General features: G+C 37.8%; 1 protein-coding gene and 1 long non-coding RNA gene across 3 annotated transcripts; one reads left to right on the top strand and one right to left on the bottom strand.

Annotated features, from left to right (window-relative positions):
• Positions 1-706: 706 nt before the first annotated feature.
• On the bottom strand, positions 707-8,970 carry DTD2 (D-aminoacyl-tRNA deacylase 2). 2 transcript variants are annotated; one of them, XM_051806297.1, is made up of 3 exons: positions 8,814-8,970; positions 3,073-3,142; positions 707-1,057 (listed from the first exon to the last, which is right to left on the bottom strand). In XM_051806297.1, exons 1-3 carry the CDS (start codon positions 8,919-8,921, stop codon positions 732-734), a joined length of 504 nt encoding a protein of 167 aa, XP_051662257.1. In that variant the 5' UTR covers positions 8,922-8,970; the 3' UTR covers positions 707-731. The 2 variants fall into 2 exon arrangements, with proteins under 2 accessions (XP_051662257.1, XP_051662258.1); XM_051806298.1 differs by lacking the exon at positions 8,814-8,970 and adding an exon at positions 8,351-8,654.
• Positions 8,971-9,056: 86 nt separating this feature from the next.
• On the top strand, positions 9,057-13,003 carry LOC127479404 (uncharacterized). The gene is made up of 2 exons (XR_007907550.1): positions 9,057-9,225; positions 9,339-13,003. It is a non-coding gene; the product is annotated as an uncharacterized LOC127479404 (long non-coding RNA).
• The last annotated feature ends 5,819 nt before the right edge of the window (positions 13,004-18,822 follow it).

The following is an 18,822-nucleotide window of genomic DNA, read 5'->3' as shown; positions in this document are numbered from 1 at the left end:
AATTGAGTAGACAGCAAGACCCCAGTAACAAGGACACAGACCAAGCTATAGCAAGCAGCCTATCAAAACACATCAGAGATTTCAGAACACAAACTTCAAGAAAGCAATTCAGTGGTACTGCTAGTTTCTTGATGTGCCTCACTTATTCTTCCCTACATAGCCCATGATCAGCCCAGTACTGCCTTAAGTCTTCCACCCCTACACACTCTCGATGAGGAGGATGGACTTTCTTATTCAGTACCTACTCTCTAAAAGGCTAAAAATTCAGTGATTTTGTGTTTTCTATGTATTGGCTAGTTAGAAAGCATTGCCATTTTATAGTTAGAAAACAGAAAGGCAAAAACTGACTCAGGAAATCTGGAAACATAAGAACATTTACAGTATTCTTTTTTCTAATCTATAAACCACTTACTCAAGCTATACATGAAATACTTCATTATTTTTTAGTAAGAAACGAATGCATTACCCCATTCTTGTTAATAATTTCAAATTATTGTATCAATATTAACAATTATTTTGAGCACACTCCAGATGCATATGAGCATAAAATGCATACTCATTATAGCAAAGCAGTCTCAGGCATCCTTGTATTCAATGGCATTGGTAACACCACTACAGATGAATGAAAGCCCTTTTTACACTATCTATCTCCCAAAGCATTCAAGCACATTAATGCTTAGGAAGGGAGAAAAAAAGACACCAGTACTGCATCTGACATACAATTTATTTTTTCAAAATTCAATCAGATGAGTGTAAGGTCCATTTGTATCCAGTTTTAACACCTGCCTGTTTCCGTATGTGCCATGCTCGACATGAACACCTGCTTCCATGCATTTGGAATTGGCAGCCAGTTCTTTCTCACACAAAGTCACGAACTGAGAATAAAGTTCCAACCCTTTTTCTTTTTCAATGTTTGCATGGTACTGCATCTTTCTTCCCTTTGGTTTACCGCCTAGGGTAGCTTGAGGTATGATAAGTACGTCGCCTGGTAAATCAAGAACAGAAACGAACTCGCCGTTTTCATTTTCACTTAATTTAACATTCAACAGCATATTGACTGCAAATAAAAATAAAATAAGAGTTAGTATAACTGAAATAAATTAAACAGGACATCATAAACAAGATTCAAAAAGTATTTTGATGTGTGACAAACTACTCAAATAAAAGAAACTGTTTATTAATTAAATGAAACATGGACAGTCAATAAATACTATTAACCAACTAATATGTCTGAGTATTGTGAGGAATGTTAAGGATATGTATATTAACATCAGATGCCTAAAGTTTTATTTTTGGGGGAAGTGATTTGCTATCTAAAATCCTCAAGTAGATTCTAGTTTGACACCCCCAAAAGAACCCAGAGAAGGGTGCACATAATGGCCCTTACTAAATTTTCTGATGCTCAAATAGGCAGCATGTGCACAACACTACACATTGTAGGAGACAACACCATCCTCAGTGCACTTTGGAGAGCTTTGTGCCCTGACTGTCTTTTCACACTGGTTGGAGTAGTTTGCAGCAGGACCCAGCAATGATCTGTGCTGAAGGCACAGCTCCACAGTTCGGTCTCAAATGGAGTGAGAGTCCTTCAGCATTCCACTTGGAGATGTGCAGGGGCCAGTTTGTCTTTTGAGAAAGGAAGTGGGCAGGAAGGTCAGATGCAACTTGCATTATAAACCAGAATATATAAACTTGCAAATAAAATCAATACATTTACTAACATTAGATTTTCCATGTTTATATAATAAATCAAATCATTACCCCAAAACTTCCTCAAACTCTGTAAAAGCTGTGAGGATAATAGTTATGCCTCCATGTTTAATGTTGTTCAAAGCAAAAAGAGCTGAGTTGTGATTCAGGAACCAAAACCACGCATTTAAACAGATTCAAAATATATTTAGGAACAATATGCTGTAAACCAGGCACTCGAGGAGGATGATCATACACGAATCTCCTCATAAGAAACAGAACTTTCTTTTTCTGGCCTGTTTCAGCTGCCCCACAGTTGGAAATATAATTATTCTCAAGTAACACTCTCATGAAATTCTCACAAGCACAAAATAAATTTTCACATAGATTTAAATATACCCAAATGTTTCAACTTTATTTAGCATCTTGGAAAGACTGTGCCCTCCAAGACCAAGGAGAACCCCACAGCAGCTCCTCTCAGTATTTTCAATAGCACCTGTACTTGTGCACTGCTGGGCCTGGCCATTAGCCTGTTATAGACTATCATTACACAACCTTTTGCCAAATCACTAATATCAGCCAGCCACAGAAAAGAAAAGGGGTATTTTTATCTGGAATACATGGCATCACATATTTTTCCAGGTGATCCAATGCTACTGATGGAGGAAAGGAGGGAGAAGAAATGACATAAAAGTGGGAAAAAACCCAACAACAAACCGAAAACAAACAAAAAATTCAAGCCAAAACAGCAGTAGGTGAAGACAGAAATCACTACCATTTGACCTGATCCACAGCATCTTCTCTGCTTTTATGTAAATGTTAAGGTGCATGTCGAAAAGAGGGCAAGAACTGCAGATATTGCTGTTATCATTTTTGAACCAGAAAACTGCACTAAAAATACTCATAGTGTATATAGTACTACTGAAATGAGATGGGAAGGACACTGTCTAGTCATCTGCTCAGCTCCCTCTACTGGCTGTAATCTTAAATATCCTGCACATACAGTGTGATCAGTGTCAAAATACTTAGCAAATCAAGCCATGAACTATTTGAAATTCAGTTCTGTCCTGGACTGAACCTGTTGCCTGATACATGTAATATGTTAAATAGAAGGTGCAGCATTTTCTCTTGTTTCCTAGAAGGTTATCATCATGGGAATTGATTTTCTAAGTTAGTCCTGAGCAGATGGACAGAGTGAGAGGCATGGACAACTGTCAAAAGAAACAAGACAGAACAAACTGTTCTTTTAGGCAGGTGACTGATTTAGAATGATGCCATCTCATGGTTTCTTGACTTCTACTTGTCCAAATAGTTGCTGCCTTCTCTGCCTCTACTGCTTTTCTTCTTTTTCAAATACAAGAATTTAGAAGGGTTATATCATACCGATTTTTGGAATGAGATCCTCATCAGCATCTTTGAAGAAGCATATGTAGATAACAAGCCCTCTTTGGATCTATAAAAGATTACAGAAACCTATGTCAATATTTCTCATTGTCCACAATGCATACTTACAAAAACTGGTATCAAAAATCAAAAAACAACACAACAAAAAAAGGTTATGAGAATAATTTTAGTTATTTTGTATGGTTTCAGACATTAAGTTTACATGCTCTGGAAGCTTATAATGTATATGCTGATTATCTGCACAATGCTTCTACATAAAAGTAAGCCAATTTATTAGGTCCATGTGAAGCCGAATTTAGTTGAAATGTAACAATGTAAAGTCTTAACACAGACAAGGTGACAAGATGAATTAGTGTACTTAAATCCAGCATAGGAAATAATTTTGGCTTTTTTTTTGCTATCAAACATAGGGCTAAAATAATTTTCAAGTTTATTTCCAATTATGAAGCATAACAAACACCACAGGACTTGTCAGTGAACTAAATTTTATTCTGGTGTTAAAAGTAATCTAGCACAACATAATTCCGAAAAAAAACACACAGTCTGATAATTAAAGATTTAAACACGATGACCAACATCTGTGAAGTTGTTCAGAATATTATTAAGTTGTCCAAAATATTATTTATCAGCTTGTGTAATATCTTACTGGTGAAAGAGAACCCTTCCCCTGATTGATAAATCCAGAGTAAAGGATATGCCACTTCCTTAGCATTCAGAGAGACTACTTGTAAGAACTATGTAGGTGAGGGAAGAATTAGGTCTGTACTGAATAGAAAGCACAGGAAAATTCTTGTGTGGCTTTTCTGTTCTCTTGGTGAGTTCTCAAGGTATGCATGTGCAATAACCTGTGCTTTATTAAGACAAACTGATAGGCTCTGCAGTCAACGCACAGGTACACCTGAATGGTTTAACTTCTTCAGGAAAAAAACCCCGAAAGGCATACAATATCCACAGACATACAGTATATAAAAAAACCTCCCCACTGCTTTGTCAAGAATAAGCATCTTAATATTTTTGTTAGAAGAAATATAGATGTCAGCTTACTAAATACCACTGAAGAGATGTTAAATAGATTGGGACAGGAAGGAGTCACTAAACAACATTATCAAAGCAAAAAGATAGGAAATGTGAAGAGTTTTTAAAAAATACCGTTATTTAATTTTTCCTCTCTTTTATTTGTTTTTCTTTCCCCTTTTCTCTAAAAGATAAAGGTTTTTGGTTAAGAAAACTTAGCTATACACATAAGATTTTATCCCTTTGTTATTGCAGAGATTAAACAAAACGCTCACAGCAATGACTAAGAAAAGTTATGCTTTCTCAACTATGTTTTTAGTGACTAACTTCTGAAAAAAGAGAATGCTCTTTGTAGTCAAAATGGCACGTGCTAAGAAACTTTCAAACGCTTTAAATGGTTCCTTTCAAAACTCATTTTGACCACTAGAGAATATCATACATGTTCCCAAATGACTGCCACATTTCATAAACACTGAAACAAATTTGATGGCCTGAACCTCAAATGACTTTCAAACCATCTGCTCAAAGAGAGAAATGCAGGCTGCCAGACATTACACATCCTTACATGTTTAGCTAAATATTAACTCCAGAAACAGACCAGGGTGAGGATATTAATAGATAATAGCAATGCACACATACCTACTAATACATATGTTTGTGATAAAATAGGCCAAATGCATTTACATTGCACACTTCTGGCCACGGCATTAGAAATAAGTGATGCCATGATACAGCATGCATCCCAGAAAATAATTTTATTTCTGGAACTTGTGACAGTCTTTTTTTTGCACAGTCTCACTTACAGAAGTAACAATATTCTGCAAACATTTCATTTAAAGAGACAAAAGAGAAAATAAAGTGACGCCTCCAAGTCCTACGGCCTGACAGCTAAAGATTAAGTAACAACATTCATCATTTTCCCAGCTTCTATCATTATTTGATGCCTGGTTTTGAATATCCAATTTATCACAAGATGAAACATGCATATTGAGGAAAATTAGAGATACAGGAGGTTAAATGAAAAGACAATTAATTCAGAGACAAGTTAAAGGTTCCAGAGGATGTTTCTATTTGTATTGCATGTTTATGGTCTTCTAGACCATTTCTCAACCATGATATAGTTAAAACCCATTCAAGTATTTGTAAGCTGAAACTTATGGTTTCTACTATGACTGAAAACTGTGGTTGAACACTATTTTCAACACATGTGCAGCCATGTTTTAACCTCTTGTTAGGTCTTACTTTGTTCTTACTCCATTTCTTAATTCAATAGAAGATGTAAAATTGAATGACATTACAAGAGCAAACCTAATAATAACGTGTATCAGTGATCTTATATCAGTGTTTCAGGTGTCCTGAGACTTTTGCTCATCACCAGTGTAAGGAATGGTGTAGGGATCGGTGCAATTGTGCAAGAATTTTTAACAGAAAGCCAGAACTTGTTTCGCTTAGGAAGACTGCAGAATGCCTTCTCAAACAGGTTAGATTTCTTTTTTTTTCCTTCCTTCAGCATTTCAGAGAAAGTTGCAGGGAGAAGGTGTGAGCAAGCCATCTCTCTCTCTGGTATGCAGAGAGATAACATGTTTGCACACATGTACATGGCTTCCTAGGGCCAGAGGTAGGGTGGGGAGAAGAGAGAGAAGATAGAAAAAGCCTTGGAGAAGGTGGGGCATTGCCTTTTTTTACCCTGGGGCCCAGTGTGTGTGGCATGGTTAAGAAGTAGTCCTTGCATCTGAAATAAACCTTTTTTTTTAATCCTTCCGCTGCCTTGGCATTCTTGGGAAGAATACCTGTGTATGTGTTACCTTACAAATGGGAACGTGTAAACCTTTTGAATCAAAGCAAAACCACTGCCACTGCTGAAGGTCCCCTGTAATCTATCTGCTCTCCATAGTACAAAAAAACCAAGTAAAATAACACAAATAAGATGGTCATACAGTAAACACACTGATGTTCAAACAGCCACTGCAAGAACTTACACAGTGACACGTAGGCAGCTGGACAGGGAAGTTGTGCTCTATGTGGATTTACTGTTATCAGTAAAGTGCCTACATAAATAAACCAGCAAAGCAAGTCACTTTGCAACACTGGCATTTATTATACAACTGTCCTAAGTAATCATCAGATCAGGCAACCTGAATTATGAAGGGCTGAAGTACCCAGCCCTTAGGCCACACAGCCAGCCGTTGCAGTGCTGCCTCCAAATGCTGCTTTTTAGCTCTTTTGCAGGAAAAAACAAATAACTGACTCGTTCCTCATCCTCCTTACTAAATACATCCATCTGAATTTTTCAGGATACTATTAGAAAAACCAAAATATATTCTGTAAAATATTATCTCAACTTTACCTTTTTTTAATTTTTTTTTTCCCCAGGAAATTGCAGTGGACAATGAAAACAGAGATACTTTTAATCTTTAGGAAGTCAGTTTGTGAAACTTGCATTAATTATTCTTTGACATTTCCACTTCAAGTTTAGATTTGCTACCCTGTGGGAAGATTTCTTCATATTTCTTATATTCAGTTGTAGAAAAGAGAGATTACATCATCTGCCACAGGTCACAGAACAAGCCTGTGCCTGGAACTTTGCACCTCTTTTTGCTATATTAACCAGAAGACAAATCAAGGGAGAGATGATAAGGAAAAGGCAGTTTTCATTTTAGCTGAATATTCATCTTACATTTCTTTTCCCCCATAGTTGTGAAATACACCAAACCACACCTTATTTCCACTCCACCTTTAAAAGGAGAATTCCTTTTTTTTTTTTAAGTATTTTGCTGTACACATTAGCTTTTTATGGAGGCTATCTAACCAACATTTCTCCATAAACAAGACATCCAATTCCCAGTAATCCTCAACAGGACCAAAAAACTCAATCATGAAAACACAATGAAGGCAGTGATTCATGTGTAAGTATAGAGTACACTCCCAACCTTTCTGGAGATAAAGAACATCTGCTCTGAATCTCCTAAAGTACCTACAGGGGTCTCCTACAGCTCAGCAGCTATTCAAAGCCACCCACATAATATGATATTTATAGTATGCTAGAAATGTCTCAAGGTGAGGACCTACTTTTAAGTTGTTATAAAACATCAGGAACACACTGGTTCATGTAAATAGTAGTTGATGAGACTTGTATTTTTTATTTTTGCATTGACATGCATATATAGGGAGTAACATTACCCTACCACAAAACATCAGCAGCAGTTTCCTTCTAATGACCTCTACAGTAGTCATACTAAAGAAAGTATCACTTCCCAGTTGTTTTTCCTGCATAGTGACTTCTCTTAAAAAGCCCAAGGTAGCCAAGAAAGACTCCTAAGTACCCGTGACAAATATGAGTAAGGTTCATGTCCAAAAAATAATCTGCTGCTGCGATCACCCCAATCTCTTGCAGATTCCTTTAGTGCTTTCTATTACTTTCCCAGAGATTTTTGCTGAATCTGTTAAAAACTTCAAATAAGAGATGTAAACCGCAAACCCCCTTGTAAAAGTTACTCATATCTCTCAACTATAACAACTTCAAACTCTTTTCAGACAGTTTAAAAGACAGCCAGCAAAATTACAGTTCTGCTGTTATTTACTAGATGTACAACTACTTCTGAGATTAGCAAGCTAGAAATAGCTTATTTTTCCTATAGTAATTTATGCTGCAATACACACAGATGCACTTCAGCCAAACATTCTGGTTTCCCAGACCATGCTGCAGAAACTAGGTCTTATGGATCCATCTGCCCCTTCTGAACAAGGAGAGAGAAGTTTTAAGGATAACGTGAAAGACAAACAGTGAACTCTTTTCAGATTTGTTGAATGAACTAATTAACCCTTTACACATGCTACATGTGTAAAGGGCTAAACAGTTGACCAACCCAAGGGCTAAATAGTTGACACCAGCGTAGATGAGTTATTCTACTGTAGGTAACCCATAAACAGTGACAACTACAGCAGGACAGTGCACCCCACAGGGCAGCCTTCATGCTTTGGTAAAGAGCCCCGGGCTGTATGCACAGCACTTAGCCCTAAGAGTCTGCAGAGCTACCTACCTCTCCCAGCAGGACCATGGGAGGCATATGAGGAAAATACATTTCCCTCAACCTGTGTAGTTGTCTACACCCTAAATTTCATTTTTAGTTAGTGGTCTGTTAAAAAAACCCCAACATCAGAACTACTGCTACCATAGCCCCATTGCCCTTTCCTCTCCAAGTGCACACTATCACACAATAAACAAAGCAGCAGCTGAGCCCACCAGCCAAGGTTCTGGTGCCTCTGTGAAAGTGTATTCAAGAAAAGAAGGAACAACACGGTCAGAGGGGAAGGAGGTGTTGTGTGGTTGAGCAGCCATGCTCCCGAAGGGACTACAGCCTGCGGAAAACCTCTGCTGGAGCACAGGGAAAGGGAAGGAGCAGCAGGGACAAACCGCCGTGCACAAGACTGAAGGGACTGAGCATAACCTTGGGTAATGACGAGAGGGTGAGGAAAGGGCTCGAGAGCGAAAACCAGGGATAGGGTAAGAAAAGTGTCTGAAAGGAAGCTGAGCCCGGAAAAGGAAGAGGGGGGATTATCCTCAAGTCCCTGTAAACGCCCACCCTCGCTTCCCGGCGGCGCACGCGCCCAGGGGATGGAGCGTTCTCCCGGTGCCCGGCCGGGAGCGGCCCCGAGCCGAGCGGAGAAGGGGCGATGCCGAGGGGGCAGCCCAGAGCCCACGTTACCTCCACCCACTGGGCCTCGGCGCCGCGCTCGGGCGGCCGCACCTGCAGGCGGGCGGACACGCTCTGCTGCAGCAGCGCCCGGGCCCGGGCCGGCCGCGCCGCCGCCATGGCGGGCCCGCAGCGCTGGGGCGGGTCGGCCCCGGGTCCCGCCCTCCCGGCACCGCCAGAGAGGCGCTCCCTGCGGGGCTGGAGAGGGGCTGTGGCCCCGGGAAAGGAGCGGGTGGGATTTGCAGGGGGTAAAATGGGGGCTTCTGATCTGCCAGTAACGTCTGTGGAGAGGGCTGGCAGCAGGGATACAACCTTTGGAACAGAACGAGTCAAAGTATTGCTACAGCTGAACTTATTGTGACCGTCAGCTACCAGGAAGTGGTTTCTTGTTTTGATGAGAAATGACAGATCTGCTTGTCTTCTGGTGGGGAAATGTTACATGCTTGTGATAAGTGAAATACACTGTATAGTTTATGCATGAAAAAAAAAAGGTGAATATTGTTTGTTACTTCTTTAAAAACAATGTTTGTCTTTCAGGTGACTGAGAAGAATCTATCAAGTTGGATCATTTATCTTCAATGATACTGCATTGAGGCAGAGGGAACATAAATGCAGTTAAAAGGGATCTTGATAGCTAGTGATTAAAATCATCTGGGGAAAAAAGTGCATAGTTTTGAAATGAGATTCCACTGCTAGTGGGAAAAGTTAAAGTATTGTAACTGCTTCTTTTATTATCTTCCAGATCTTGGGCTACATAGCCTGATACTCCTTGAACAGCTCCAAAACTGGAAGAGTTGTGTCTTCCTCCCATCTGTAAATTTTGACAGAGACAAGTTTTGACTAATACTGGCTTCATTGAAATCAGGATAGAACGATGAAGAATTCAGCATCTCTCTTAATTTTAAAACAAGTTTTTATTTTTACAATTACGTTTAAAAAAAAAGGAAGGAAAATATTTAATATGTAGCAGTGTGAGTAAGAAGCTGAATCTTACTACCTGGCCTCAATCATAGAGTAAGATTACCAAAGATTACTATTGCAGAGCAAGGGTCAATATGCACTTGTGAATAGTCAATATCACACATAGGGATATGTTCGTCTTCCGTCTGTCATTTTAAAATAAGATTCTTTAATAAGTGTTCAGTGAGGTTGCTCTTCCCAAAGCAAACCTTCATGGAAGAGGAGGAAATTGCACTATGTGGTTAGTGTATAAAGTAGCTCATTTTTGCTAGCTGTAGGGTATTGCAAAGTATGAGCTGTTTTTATTTAAACTAAACTAATTTTATTTAAAATACCTTCTGTTCATTTACTTGAAAGCTGTATCCCCAGTCTCATTAAGAAGAGTTTAATGAGGTAGAAATCCATTTAAAATGAGAGGGGTTTTCCATATATATTTGCAATATAAATGGATTGTTAAGTAAAATGGATTTTACTACAGTCTGAGCAAATTACGTAATCAGATTATAAAGGAATATTAATATATAAGGATATTGATTGCTTTTTGGTGCAGGGCCATTATTTACACCAGGACGTGATGGCGAACATTTATTCATGTGCAAGTTTCAACACAAATGCCTGTGAAACAGTACATAGAAAAAATTGTTTGACATCATCATTTATTCATGGATTCTTGGTGGAATTATGTAATATTTTCCTTGGGAAGCCAAATTAATTCACCACATCTTGAATTTTTTTAATCTTAAGGGTCGATCATTAGATTAAGGGCCTCTCTTTGTATGCCCAAGAATGATAGTAAATTTGTTGGTTAAATTTTAGGTGTGAATTTGATTGTGGGTTTTGTATAGAAAAACACCTCTTGGCATCTAAAGAATATATCCATGCATAAAATATATTGATATTTTTATCAGTTACTATATAAAGACCTTTTGCTACATGTTTTGGATTTGACTTAGAATATTTCCTGTATCCTCTCTGCTTGTTGTCACTGGAGCAGAAAGTAGGTATTTTGGAAATGGTACCCAGAAGATATTTGTGGTTATTTTCACATCAGTTCTCTTTCAGAGGTGCAGATTGCAGTCTTGCAAATTTCAGTGGCCATGTGTTTTTTCTTACCCTTTGTGTGAGTGGTCATGTGTCTGAGTTCAAGAAGGGTTTAGACAACACTCTTAGGCACATGGTGTGATTCTTGGGGTGTCCTGCACAGGGCCAGGTGTTGGACTCGATGATCCTGATGGGTCCCTTCCAACTCAGCATATTCTATGATTCTATGCATATTTGGAATGAATACTTTTGTCAAGAGTTGGTTGGATGCTGGGAGCTCTACCTATGCAGGGACTTGGCTTTCTCCTGTTTTATAAGAGGATGAAATGCTAGAGGTCTTTAAGTACCAAAACAATCACAAGTGATTGAATTTTTCCCTAGTGATGTTTTTTTGTTGTTGTTAGGATTAAGTTTGGGGTTGCATACCATTTGGCAGGGGCAGTAGTTGACTGGACCTTTGAAGGAACAAGGCGTATCTGGGATGTTATTCCTTTGTCTATGGTGTCTGAAACACCAATACTGAAACAACAGGTCAATCCCTTAAAGAAATAAAAAAAAAATGCATATCTTTAGTCCAAGATGTTTAAACTACCACAAGACAGCTCAGAATGTTAGTGTGATTTGTTTTTGAAGTGATGTTTATGATCTTACATCTTGAACTGAGGCAAGTCCTTCACTTTCATTTGAATGATGATCCATTTTTCTTCTCTTTTTCTCCCAGTTAAGTTATTTTGCTTCTCTTTTTGAGCTACTTGCCTCATCACAGATAGCACGAATAGGTTCTGTGGCTCTTATATTTGGTGATTATTTTTTGTAGCGTGTTTCTCAGTCTAGTTCAAGACCCAATTAAGTTTTCTAAATCCTCAGAATTGTTAGCTGAAATGCCAATTAGCTGAAAGAGACAAGATATTGCTCAACAGTGATGTAGCTGCAGAGAGGATTAGCTGGTGATGTTAGAATCATTTTACAGTCTAAGACACATGATGACTGTTTAGTACTGAATTCTTCTATTCAAAGCACTGTCCAGACATCAAGGTCAGAAAAACGTCTGCCTCCCAACCACCATCCTCCTTCCTAGGAGGTATTTAAATAAGGAAAGCAAAGAGGGCATAAAGAGTTTCCCTAGTACAAGTTAGGCAGCAGAAATAAGATGGAATTGCAGCCCTGTCACTCAGAGACCACAAGTATTGCACAATGCCTGTATACAGCTACCAGAAACGGCTCTTCCAGAGAAGACATGGAGTGAAGACTGTCCCTCACTTTGCCTTCCAAAATGATCTCCAGATCTGTTTAGCATTCAAAATAACCATTGCAGACTTCTGGGGTAAGATGATTGAGAGGAAGAGATGATAATGTGATTTTTATTTTTCTGGTTTGCAACATAACTCTGAGGAAGCTTCTTCAGCCCCAGTTCTGTGGCTTCAGAGTTGGTACACCTCTTTAGCTCTCCCAGCCGAGCTAACCTAGTGTTCCCACAAAGGTCAGAATTGTTTACAGGGAAAGCTGGTATTCCTGTTGTGGAAGTAAAATTCTGTGATTTCAGCAGTTGATTTTATCTGTGTTTAAAGAATGCAGCAAAAATCGAATACACTATTAAAAATAGATTAGTGTTTTGTTTAGTCCTGCATACAATTACTAAGCAGATATTGAAATGTGTTAGAGTAATCAAAAGTTAATTAAATTTATGAACTAAAATAACTGATTTGGCGTGAATGCTGTCAGGTACAATTTCTGTTTTTCTATATGAGAAGCAGAATTTGGATCTATTAAGGGAAAAAAAAAGTATCCAAATAAGACACACAGTGTACTTGCTTATTTCAGGCCAGCTTTGATCAAAGTCAGCTTCAGCTTCTTGTGCACTGTGTGGAGCCGCTGACCATACATCAGTGCAGAGCCTGGCACTGCTCTGGCAGCACAACAGGCAGTGGTTCTGCTTTGCTTCAAGCCACTGAGCTAACCCATGCCTGACTAAACTAGAGGGGTGTTGCAAACTGGGTTCCTTCTGATGGAGCAGGTATTTAGATTAGGCACAGTGGAGCACAGGTCGTACATTCTTTATTGTCCTATTCAGGGTTGGTCTGGTGCAGACTCTGACTCCCCACCAAGTGTTTGTGTTGTGTTCCACAGCCCATGTATTATTGGCCTCTGTTATGCATGGCCCCTGCCACATAAAGGGAATAAAATCTGTTCTCTTCCCTGGGCACTGCTGCATCTCTGCTCTCTTCTTATTAGTTAATCCCTTTATTTTTCATCTTCAGTGAGAAATTTTGACGATAACGTGAGGATGTTGCTGTAGACAGAAATGTGTCAATATCTTCTAGGAGCTGAAACTTGAGCTTCCATGTTTTCAATAGATGACATATGTAACATTATCAGAGTGTTGGCAAAAAGCCTCATGTTATTAAAAATGTGCATGTGGCTAAAAATAGATGTGGCTTTTTCTGCTCCTTTCACAAACAGTATGAGAGATCATTTATTATTCTCTCTGTACCTGGAGGACTGCTTCCCTCCAGTTACTGTTGTGTATGAGGCATAATAAGGCTGCATGTCATTTTTTTTTTTTTATTTATATGGATGACTTTCAAGGTAAAACTTACCACAGCTTCAGGCCAAAAGCTTCCTCCTTGAGTCATAGCTCCTAATCATTTTTTTCCCTCAGGCATATTGATCCTTAGTTAGTCAGGAGAGCATGCACACAAATGATAGTCATTAGGAAATTCTCTGAATGGCAAACCTCCGAAGTCATCCCAAGTGCTGTTTTGCCATGTGTCATGATAAAACTCGGTGAGTTTGAGGACATGCTAATTATATGCTTGGTCTGACATTTATCAGTTGTTGGAGCTATTGTTCCCAGAACACAGCAACCTCTTTTGCAGCATAGTTCAACAAGATTGCCAGAGCTCAGTGAGCTAAGCAGGGTTGACAGATTTTGGCATTTTATTCCCTTCAGTGTGAGAACATTGCAATGCAATGCTGTACCATAGCACACCATCATATACTGATACAGCGATGTTGATCTATGGGCTTTTCTTAAAATTATATTTTGGGAACTTACTTGCCTTAGAACAAATAGCAACTGTAGGACTTTCATTTACCATCAGCCTTTGGTTTTTGATTGTTTCAGCTAATACAATAGTTTTATTTATATATATATATAATCTTTTTATTATTTTAACCAACTTACATAGAAGGTGATCTTGGGGGGGAAAAAGCAGATGTTTAATGCAGTGAGCTAAATAATAAAAGACTGTAAATGCTAATGAATATTCATGGAGTCAAATAAGATAATAGACTACATGGTAAGAAATAAGTGGCTTCCTGACTTCCAATGTAGCTTAACATGTCAAAGAGCTTCTAGTGTCAAGAACTGTATTTTAATTTTTAACTTTCACACTTTCTCAAAGCACAGATTTTTTAATGCATGTTTCTGAGCTCATTTGGTGTGCTACTATTAGTTTATTGTTAGATACCTCAGAAGCACCGCAATGATGAAAAGATTTTTCGCATAATCTTTGTTTTTTGCTTTTTTAAACTGTCAGGGAGTCACAGTTTCTTTCTTTTACAATAGGTGCTAAATAGCTGTCACAGAGTGGAAGTAAAAGACTTTATCTTCAATATTTGATGTTATAAAGGAATAGAAAAATGATATTTGGTATAGCTTTTTCTTAAAGAGCTTTTTATTTCAGAGATAATTCTTAGAACTGCTGGAGGCATACATTTTTATGATTAACAGGATAAAACAATTACTCTGTAACTTGGGATATTTTAATATCACAGATATTTAAGCTTTCCTTGGATAATCTGTTGCCCATAGGACAAAAAATAATCGTTTTCATAATAACAGTCTGAATGAGGGACATATCAAAAATCCTTCATTTTTGTGCCCACAAATAAATTCCTGCACAAATATGACATTTTAGTTCCTGTTACAGAAAACACAGATCTAACTAATGCACTTTGGAGTTTGGAGAATGACTGAGCTCAATTTCAGGTAAACCTCTAGGCTATATCTGTACTAGAAAGAATCAATAGCAGGAAATATTCTTGGCCACTGCAATGGTTCCTGACATACCTTTGGCCAGGTCTCACTAACAAAAAAATTTTGGTCCTGGTTCAGCAGTTAAGAACCAGTTAAGAACCTCTGGCTCAATGTAAAACCCTGAGGAAGAGTTACTTACCTTCACACTTGAGGATTAATCAGAGGATTGTGTTCCAAGAATTGGTGCTCTGGCTCCACAGTGGTGGAGTGCCTCACAGTTCTGTGTGATAGTGCTTCAAACAGTTTGCACAGACACAATAAGTGTTCTTAGATCACGTTTATTTTCAGCAGAGATTGATCCTTGCACACCAAACTCTGGAGCAAGTTGCTAGTGTAAGTGGTCCATACTGTGTAAGTGATCCATATGCACCCAAAGTGCATCAGTGCCCTTCTGAAATACCTTGCACTGCTAGTGCACTGGAATTTATGGGATAAGTATTGAATGGCCATGGAACAAAACCAAAGTGATTTAGATTAACCAGATTTTAAAAATAATAACACAGAAACAAGTAAAAATTGATGTAATGTTTCAATCAGTCAAATAAGATTAATTTGCTACACAGAACTCATTTAGGCTCAAGGTTCTGATGTTAACAAAAATGCTTCCTGTGGAACACAAGCTCATTACTGAGAAAAATGAATGAAAAGCAGAATTAAAATGATTTCAGAAACTGCGGCTGAATGTCACTGTGATGCAGATCAGTGGTGTCAAATGGTTTACTGAAGCCTTTAGGACAGTGACCATCATTTTTATTCTGTATTTGTACAAAGTCTAACACAACAGGACTCTTTCTGCCCCTGGGACTCTTATCATTGCAATTTATCTCCATCACTGGAAAAAAAAATAGATAGGAAAAAAGAAAGAAAATGCCAGTTTTCCTTCAATGTTTGTGAAATATATGGCAAAGATTAAGAATACTTTCAAAACCTTTGATTTTGTGTTTCCTTCAAGTATGGAAACACTGTTAATTTGAATTAATTCCATTCATGCAAGGAATATCTATCTATCAGGTACCTAAGAAAAATTATGTAGCTTTGTTACCAAAGAGCATATTCAACAAAATAAATCTCTTAATTTTATGCACCACTTCCTTAAGGCAGGAAAAATTGCTGTAATATCAGCTGCATCTTCGCTGTTACTGTAGTAAGCAATATTAGCCTGAAGAATTTGATGACTGACTTCAGAAGAGTCTAGTGCCAATTTAAATAAGGTTTTTATCTCTTCTTGACTGTGAAAGACTGCACTGACTAAAATGTCCACAGGAAAGCAATATACAAACTAAATTGGTCTCAATTCTGCCAGACCTTCTTCCTCATTTATCAAAACCAAACTAAAGTAGACAATTGCATTTTTTTCTTAGTTTAAGGTTTGGCAATGCAATCGCATCTGTTGAAGTTACTTATGTGGTCTTATATTTATTTGAGATAGTAATACACGTGATAAAGAAAAATGAAGAAATTGTTATTGTTTCTTCTGTGTTTTCATTGTGCTTGTTAAGATCTTACAGTTTCAAGCACTGCAATATATAACCAACGTTTTTCTTCTTAAACAATATTTTTTAAGAAAGCACAGGTAAACCTCCCTTGTTTTGTGTGGATATTTGAAATCAGAATCTGTTAAAATCCCTTGGTCCAAATTTACTTTGCAACAAACTGCCTCTGTATCAGTGAGGTTGACTTTGTTGCCTAAGCCTAGCAGAAAAAAGACATTAAAAGAGAAATTCTAATGAATGAGAGGCAATAGTGGGAGATGGAAGGACTCTCCTCATATATGCCTGCAGTTGTTTTCTCCTCTAAGGCCTGAAATTCCCTACTTACATGTTTGTAAGATGTGCCTTACTGATACATCGGGAGCCTGTTACCCCCAAGTATGACACCAAGCCCACATGCACAAGCTCTGTCAAGCTGGTGCTGATCTCTGTAGGACCAGATCAGTATCTCAGCATGAAGTAAAGCAGCTTGAATGTTGCTTTAATTTCCACAAGGAGCATAGTGAAAGTAAAGCAAAGAACTCACACCAGTGGGCATTTTGAAAAACCTTGGGAACAACTCCAATTTAAAAAAGCATGGAAAAAAAGGGAATGTGTTAACCCCAGGTATCCTCCTTGCTCTCTAGCAGTCTGACGCTCAGATGGAAACAGCCTCTAGCTTTTAAAACGCAATCACAGTGAGGGTTTTCCCTGCTTCTCCAGAAGTAGCATACTTTAGGGCATTGTATCTTATTTTACTATCTATATTTCTTAAACATGCAACATCAGCCTCATTGTCCAGCACATGAGCTTTGAAAACTGGCCTAAAATTAAACTATGTAAGAATTCCTTTCTTCATCAACCAAGTAATTATCACCATGTGGACAAAAAAAAAAAAATTAAAAATCAGCATTTAAAATGTATTTATCTTTAAGGTGCCAGGGCTGGCCAACCAGCCAGGGAAAAAAACCCCCAGAATCTGAGACACCCCCCACCCCCATGCCACACACTCACTCCAGCATGCAGTGGCCAAAGATTACAGACCTGGTCATAAAGCTAAAATGACCCCTTAGTTTTGAAGAACATTTTTTCAGCCACTCTTTAATGTAATTTTTAGTTCAAATTGTGACCAAAATAGATGGCTTATATGAGAAACAGTTTGCAGTGTGCCTTTAACTTACTATATTATTAATATGGTACTATGCAAACATCCAGAAATGAGAATGGAAACACAGGGTTCCATCAGCCTTGAAAGCTTACGGTTTTGATAATATGCTCTTTTTTTAGCTGCTTACTTCCTACTGCATACAAATCAGCCTAATTATCTACCAAGTAATTTTTCAAATGTTAATTAATTTTGAAATTTGGAGTCATTTTGGCAACAATTTTTTCCTAGCTATACCTGGACACCTGTAATTGATTTTAGGTGGAGAAAGAATATATTTAAACACACGGCAATCTAATTTCAGACAAAAATCAATTCTATTTTTATCATGTTAGTGTTCAGGCTGAATAGCAATTTAAAGTCTATGAAATATTTTGTTACATTTACTTAAAGAAAACGTTATCAATTTGCATTAAAACTAAATATTGTGTCTTTCATTTTGTTGAACTGTTGAAAAGTCTGAAGTGGAATTTTCTGAAAGATGCAGAGATTCCTGTAGTTTCCATCACGACTCGAGTCTGGCAGTAAAAACTTAGTTAATTTTTGGTTTCATTTTCTTAGACTCATATTTTAGCACTGTATGTGGAGTGCAATAACATGTCGGGCAAACAACATAGAACAATATTTTCAAATGTTAAAATTTAAACGGGGCACCCAGAACAATTATGAGAAATGTATAATCCATAAAACTGTCTCACAATTATTAGAGATGGTGAAACACTACTCAGTCAAACCACAATCATTGTATTCCACTAAAGTCAAGGTATTTTGAAAATGTCTCCTTTATTGCTGAGTAAATTGATTTCCTTTCTAATGGCCAAATCCTACTTTTCGTATTTACATTCAATACAACTTACTGCCGTATTAGCTACCCTACTATTAACAAACCAATGCTAAAAGAAATGATTAAAACTAAAAATATTGAGAATTGTTAGCTCAGTTTCAGTTTGTGCTAGATCAGCTTTACAAAAAAAAGCAAGCCCACAAAAATATTTGGGGATTATTCCAATCAGTGTTGGAGCTATTCTCAAAATTAAGCAGTATCTCATAGAATGTTTTGCTATATTCTTTTCTTTGTATAGACTTTGAAGTGATGCATATCTAAAGTGTATTCCTACCAGTGATCCTGCAGTACCAATTCCATTTATGTGAGATGCACAATATTTTGCACTTTAACACTGCCTCCAACTGATCAAAGTAGAAAAAACAATTATGCAAATTTTCTGCAATGCAAAAGGTAACATGGTTTTGCAGTGAAAAAAAGGCCCTCAAGGCAGATCTATATTGCAGTTTCAAAATGAAATGGCTTATTGATTTTCAGTATTCCTTTGTGTTTTGGTTCGACAG

Source organism: Manacus candei, unplaced genomic scaffold (assembly GCF_025592945.1).
Source record: "Manacus candei isolate 608988 ecotype Guabito, Panama unplaced genomic scaffold, ASM2559294v1 h1tg000067l, whole genome shotgun sequence".
Taxonomy (NCBI): domain Eukaryota; kingdom Metazoa; phylum Chordata; class Aves; order Passeriformes; family Pipridae; genus Manacus; species Manacus candei.
Note: the sequence above shows the minus strand (reverse complement) of the source record. Positions and strands in the feature narration are given on the sequence as shown.

Excerpts from the sequence above, each read along its gene's own strand:
- DTD2 (XM_051806297.1), bottom strand. The coding sequence starts at position 8,921 with ATGGCGGCGGCGCGGCCGGCCCGGGCCCGGGCGCTGCTGCAGCAGAGC. Across the intron at positions 3,143-8,813 it reads CCGAGGCCCAGTGGGTGGAG|ATCCAAAGAGGGCTTGTTAT; the intron begins GTAACGTGGGCT and ends AATCTTTTATAG. Across the intron at positions 1,058-3,072 it reads GGATCTCATTCCAAAAATCG|TCAATATGCTGTTGAATGTT; the intron begins GTATGATATAAC and ends TTTTATTTGCAG.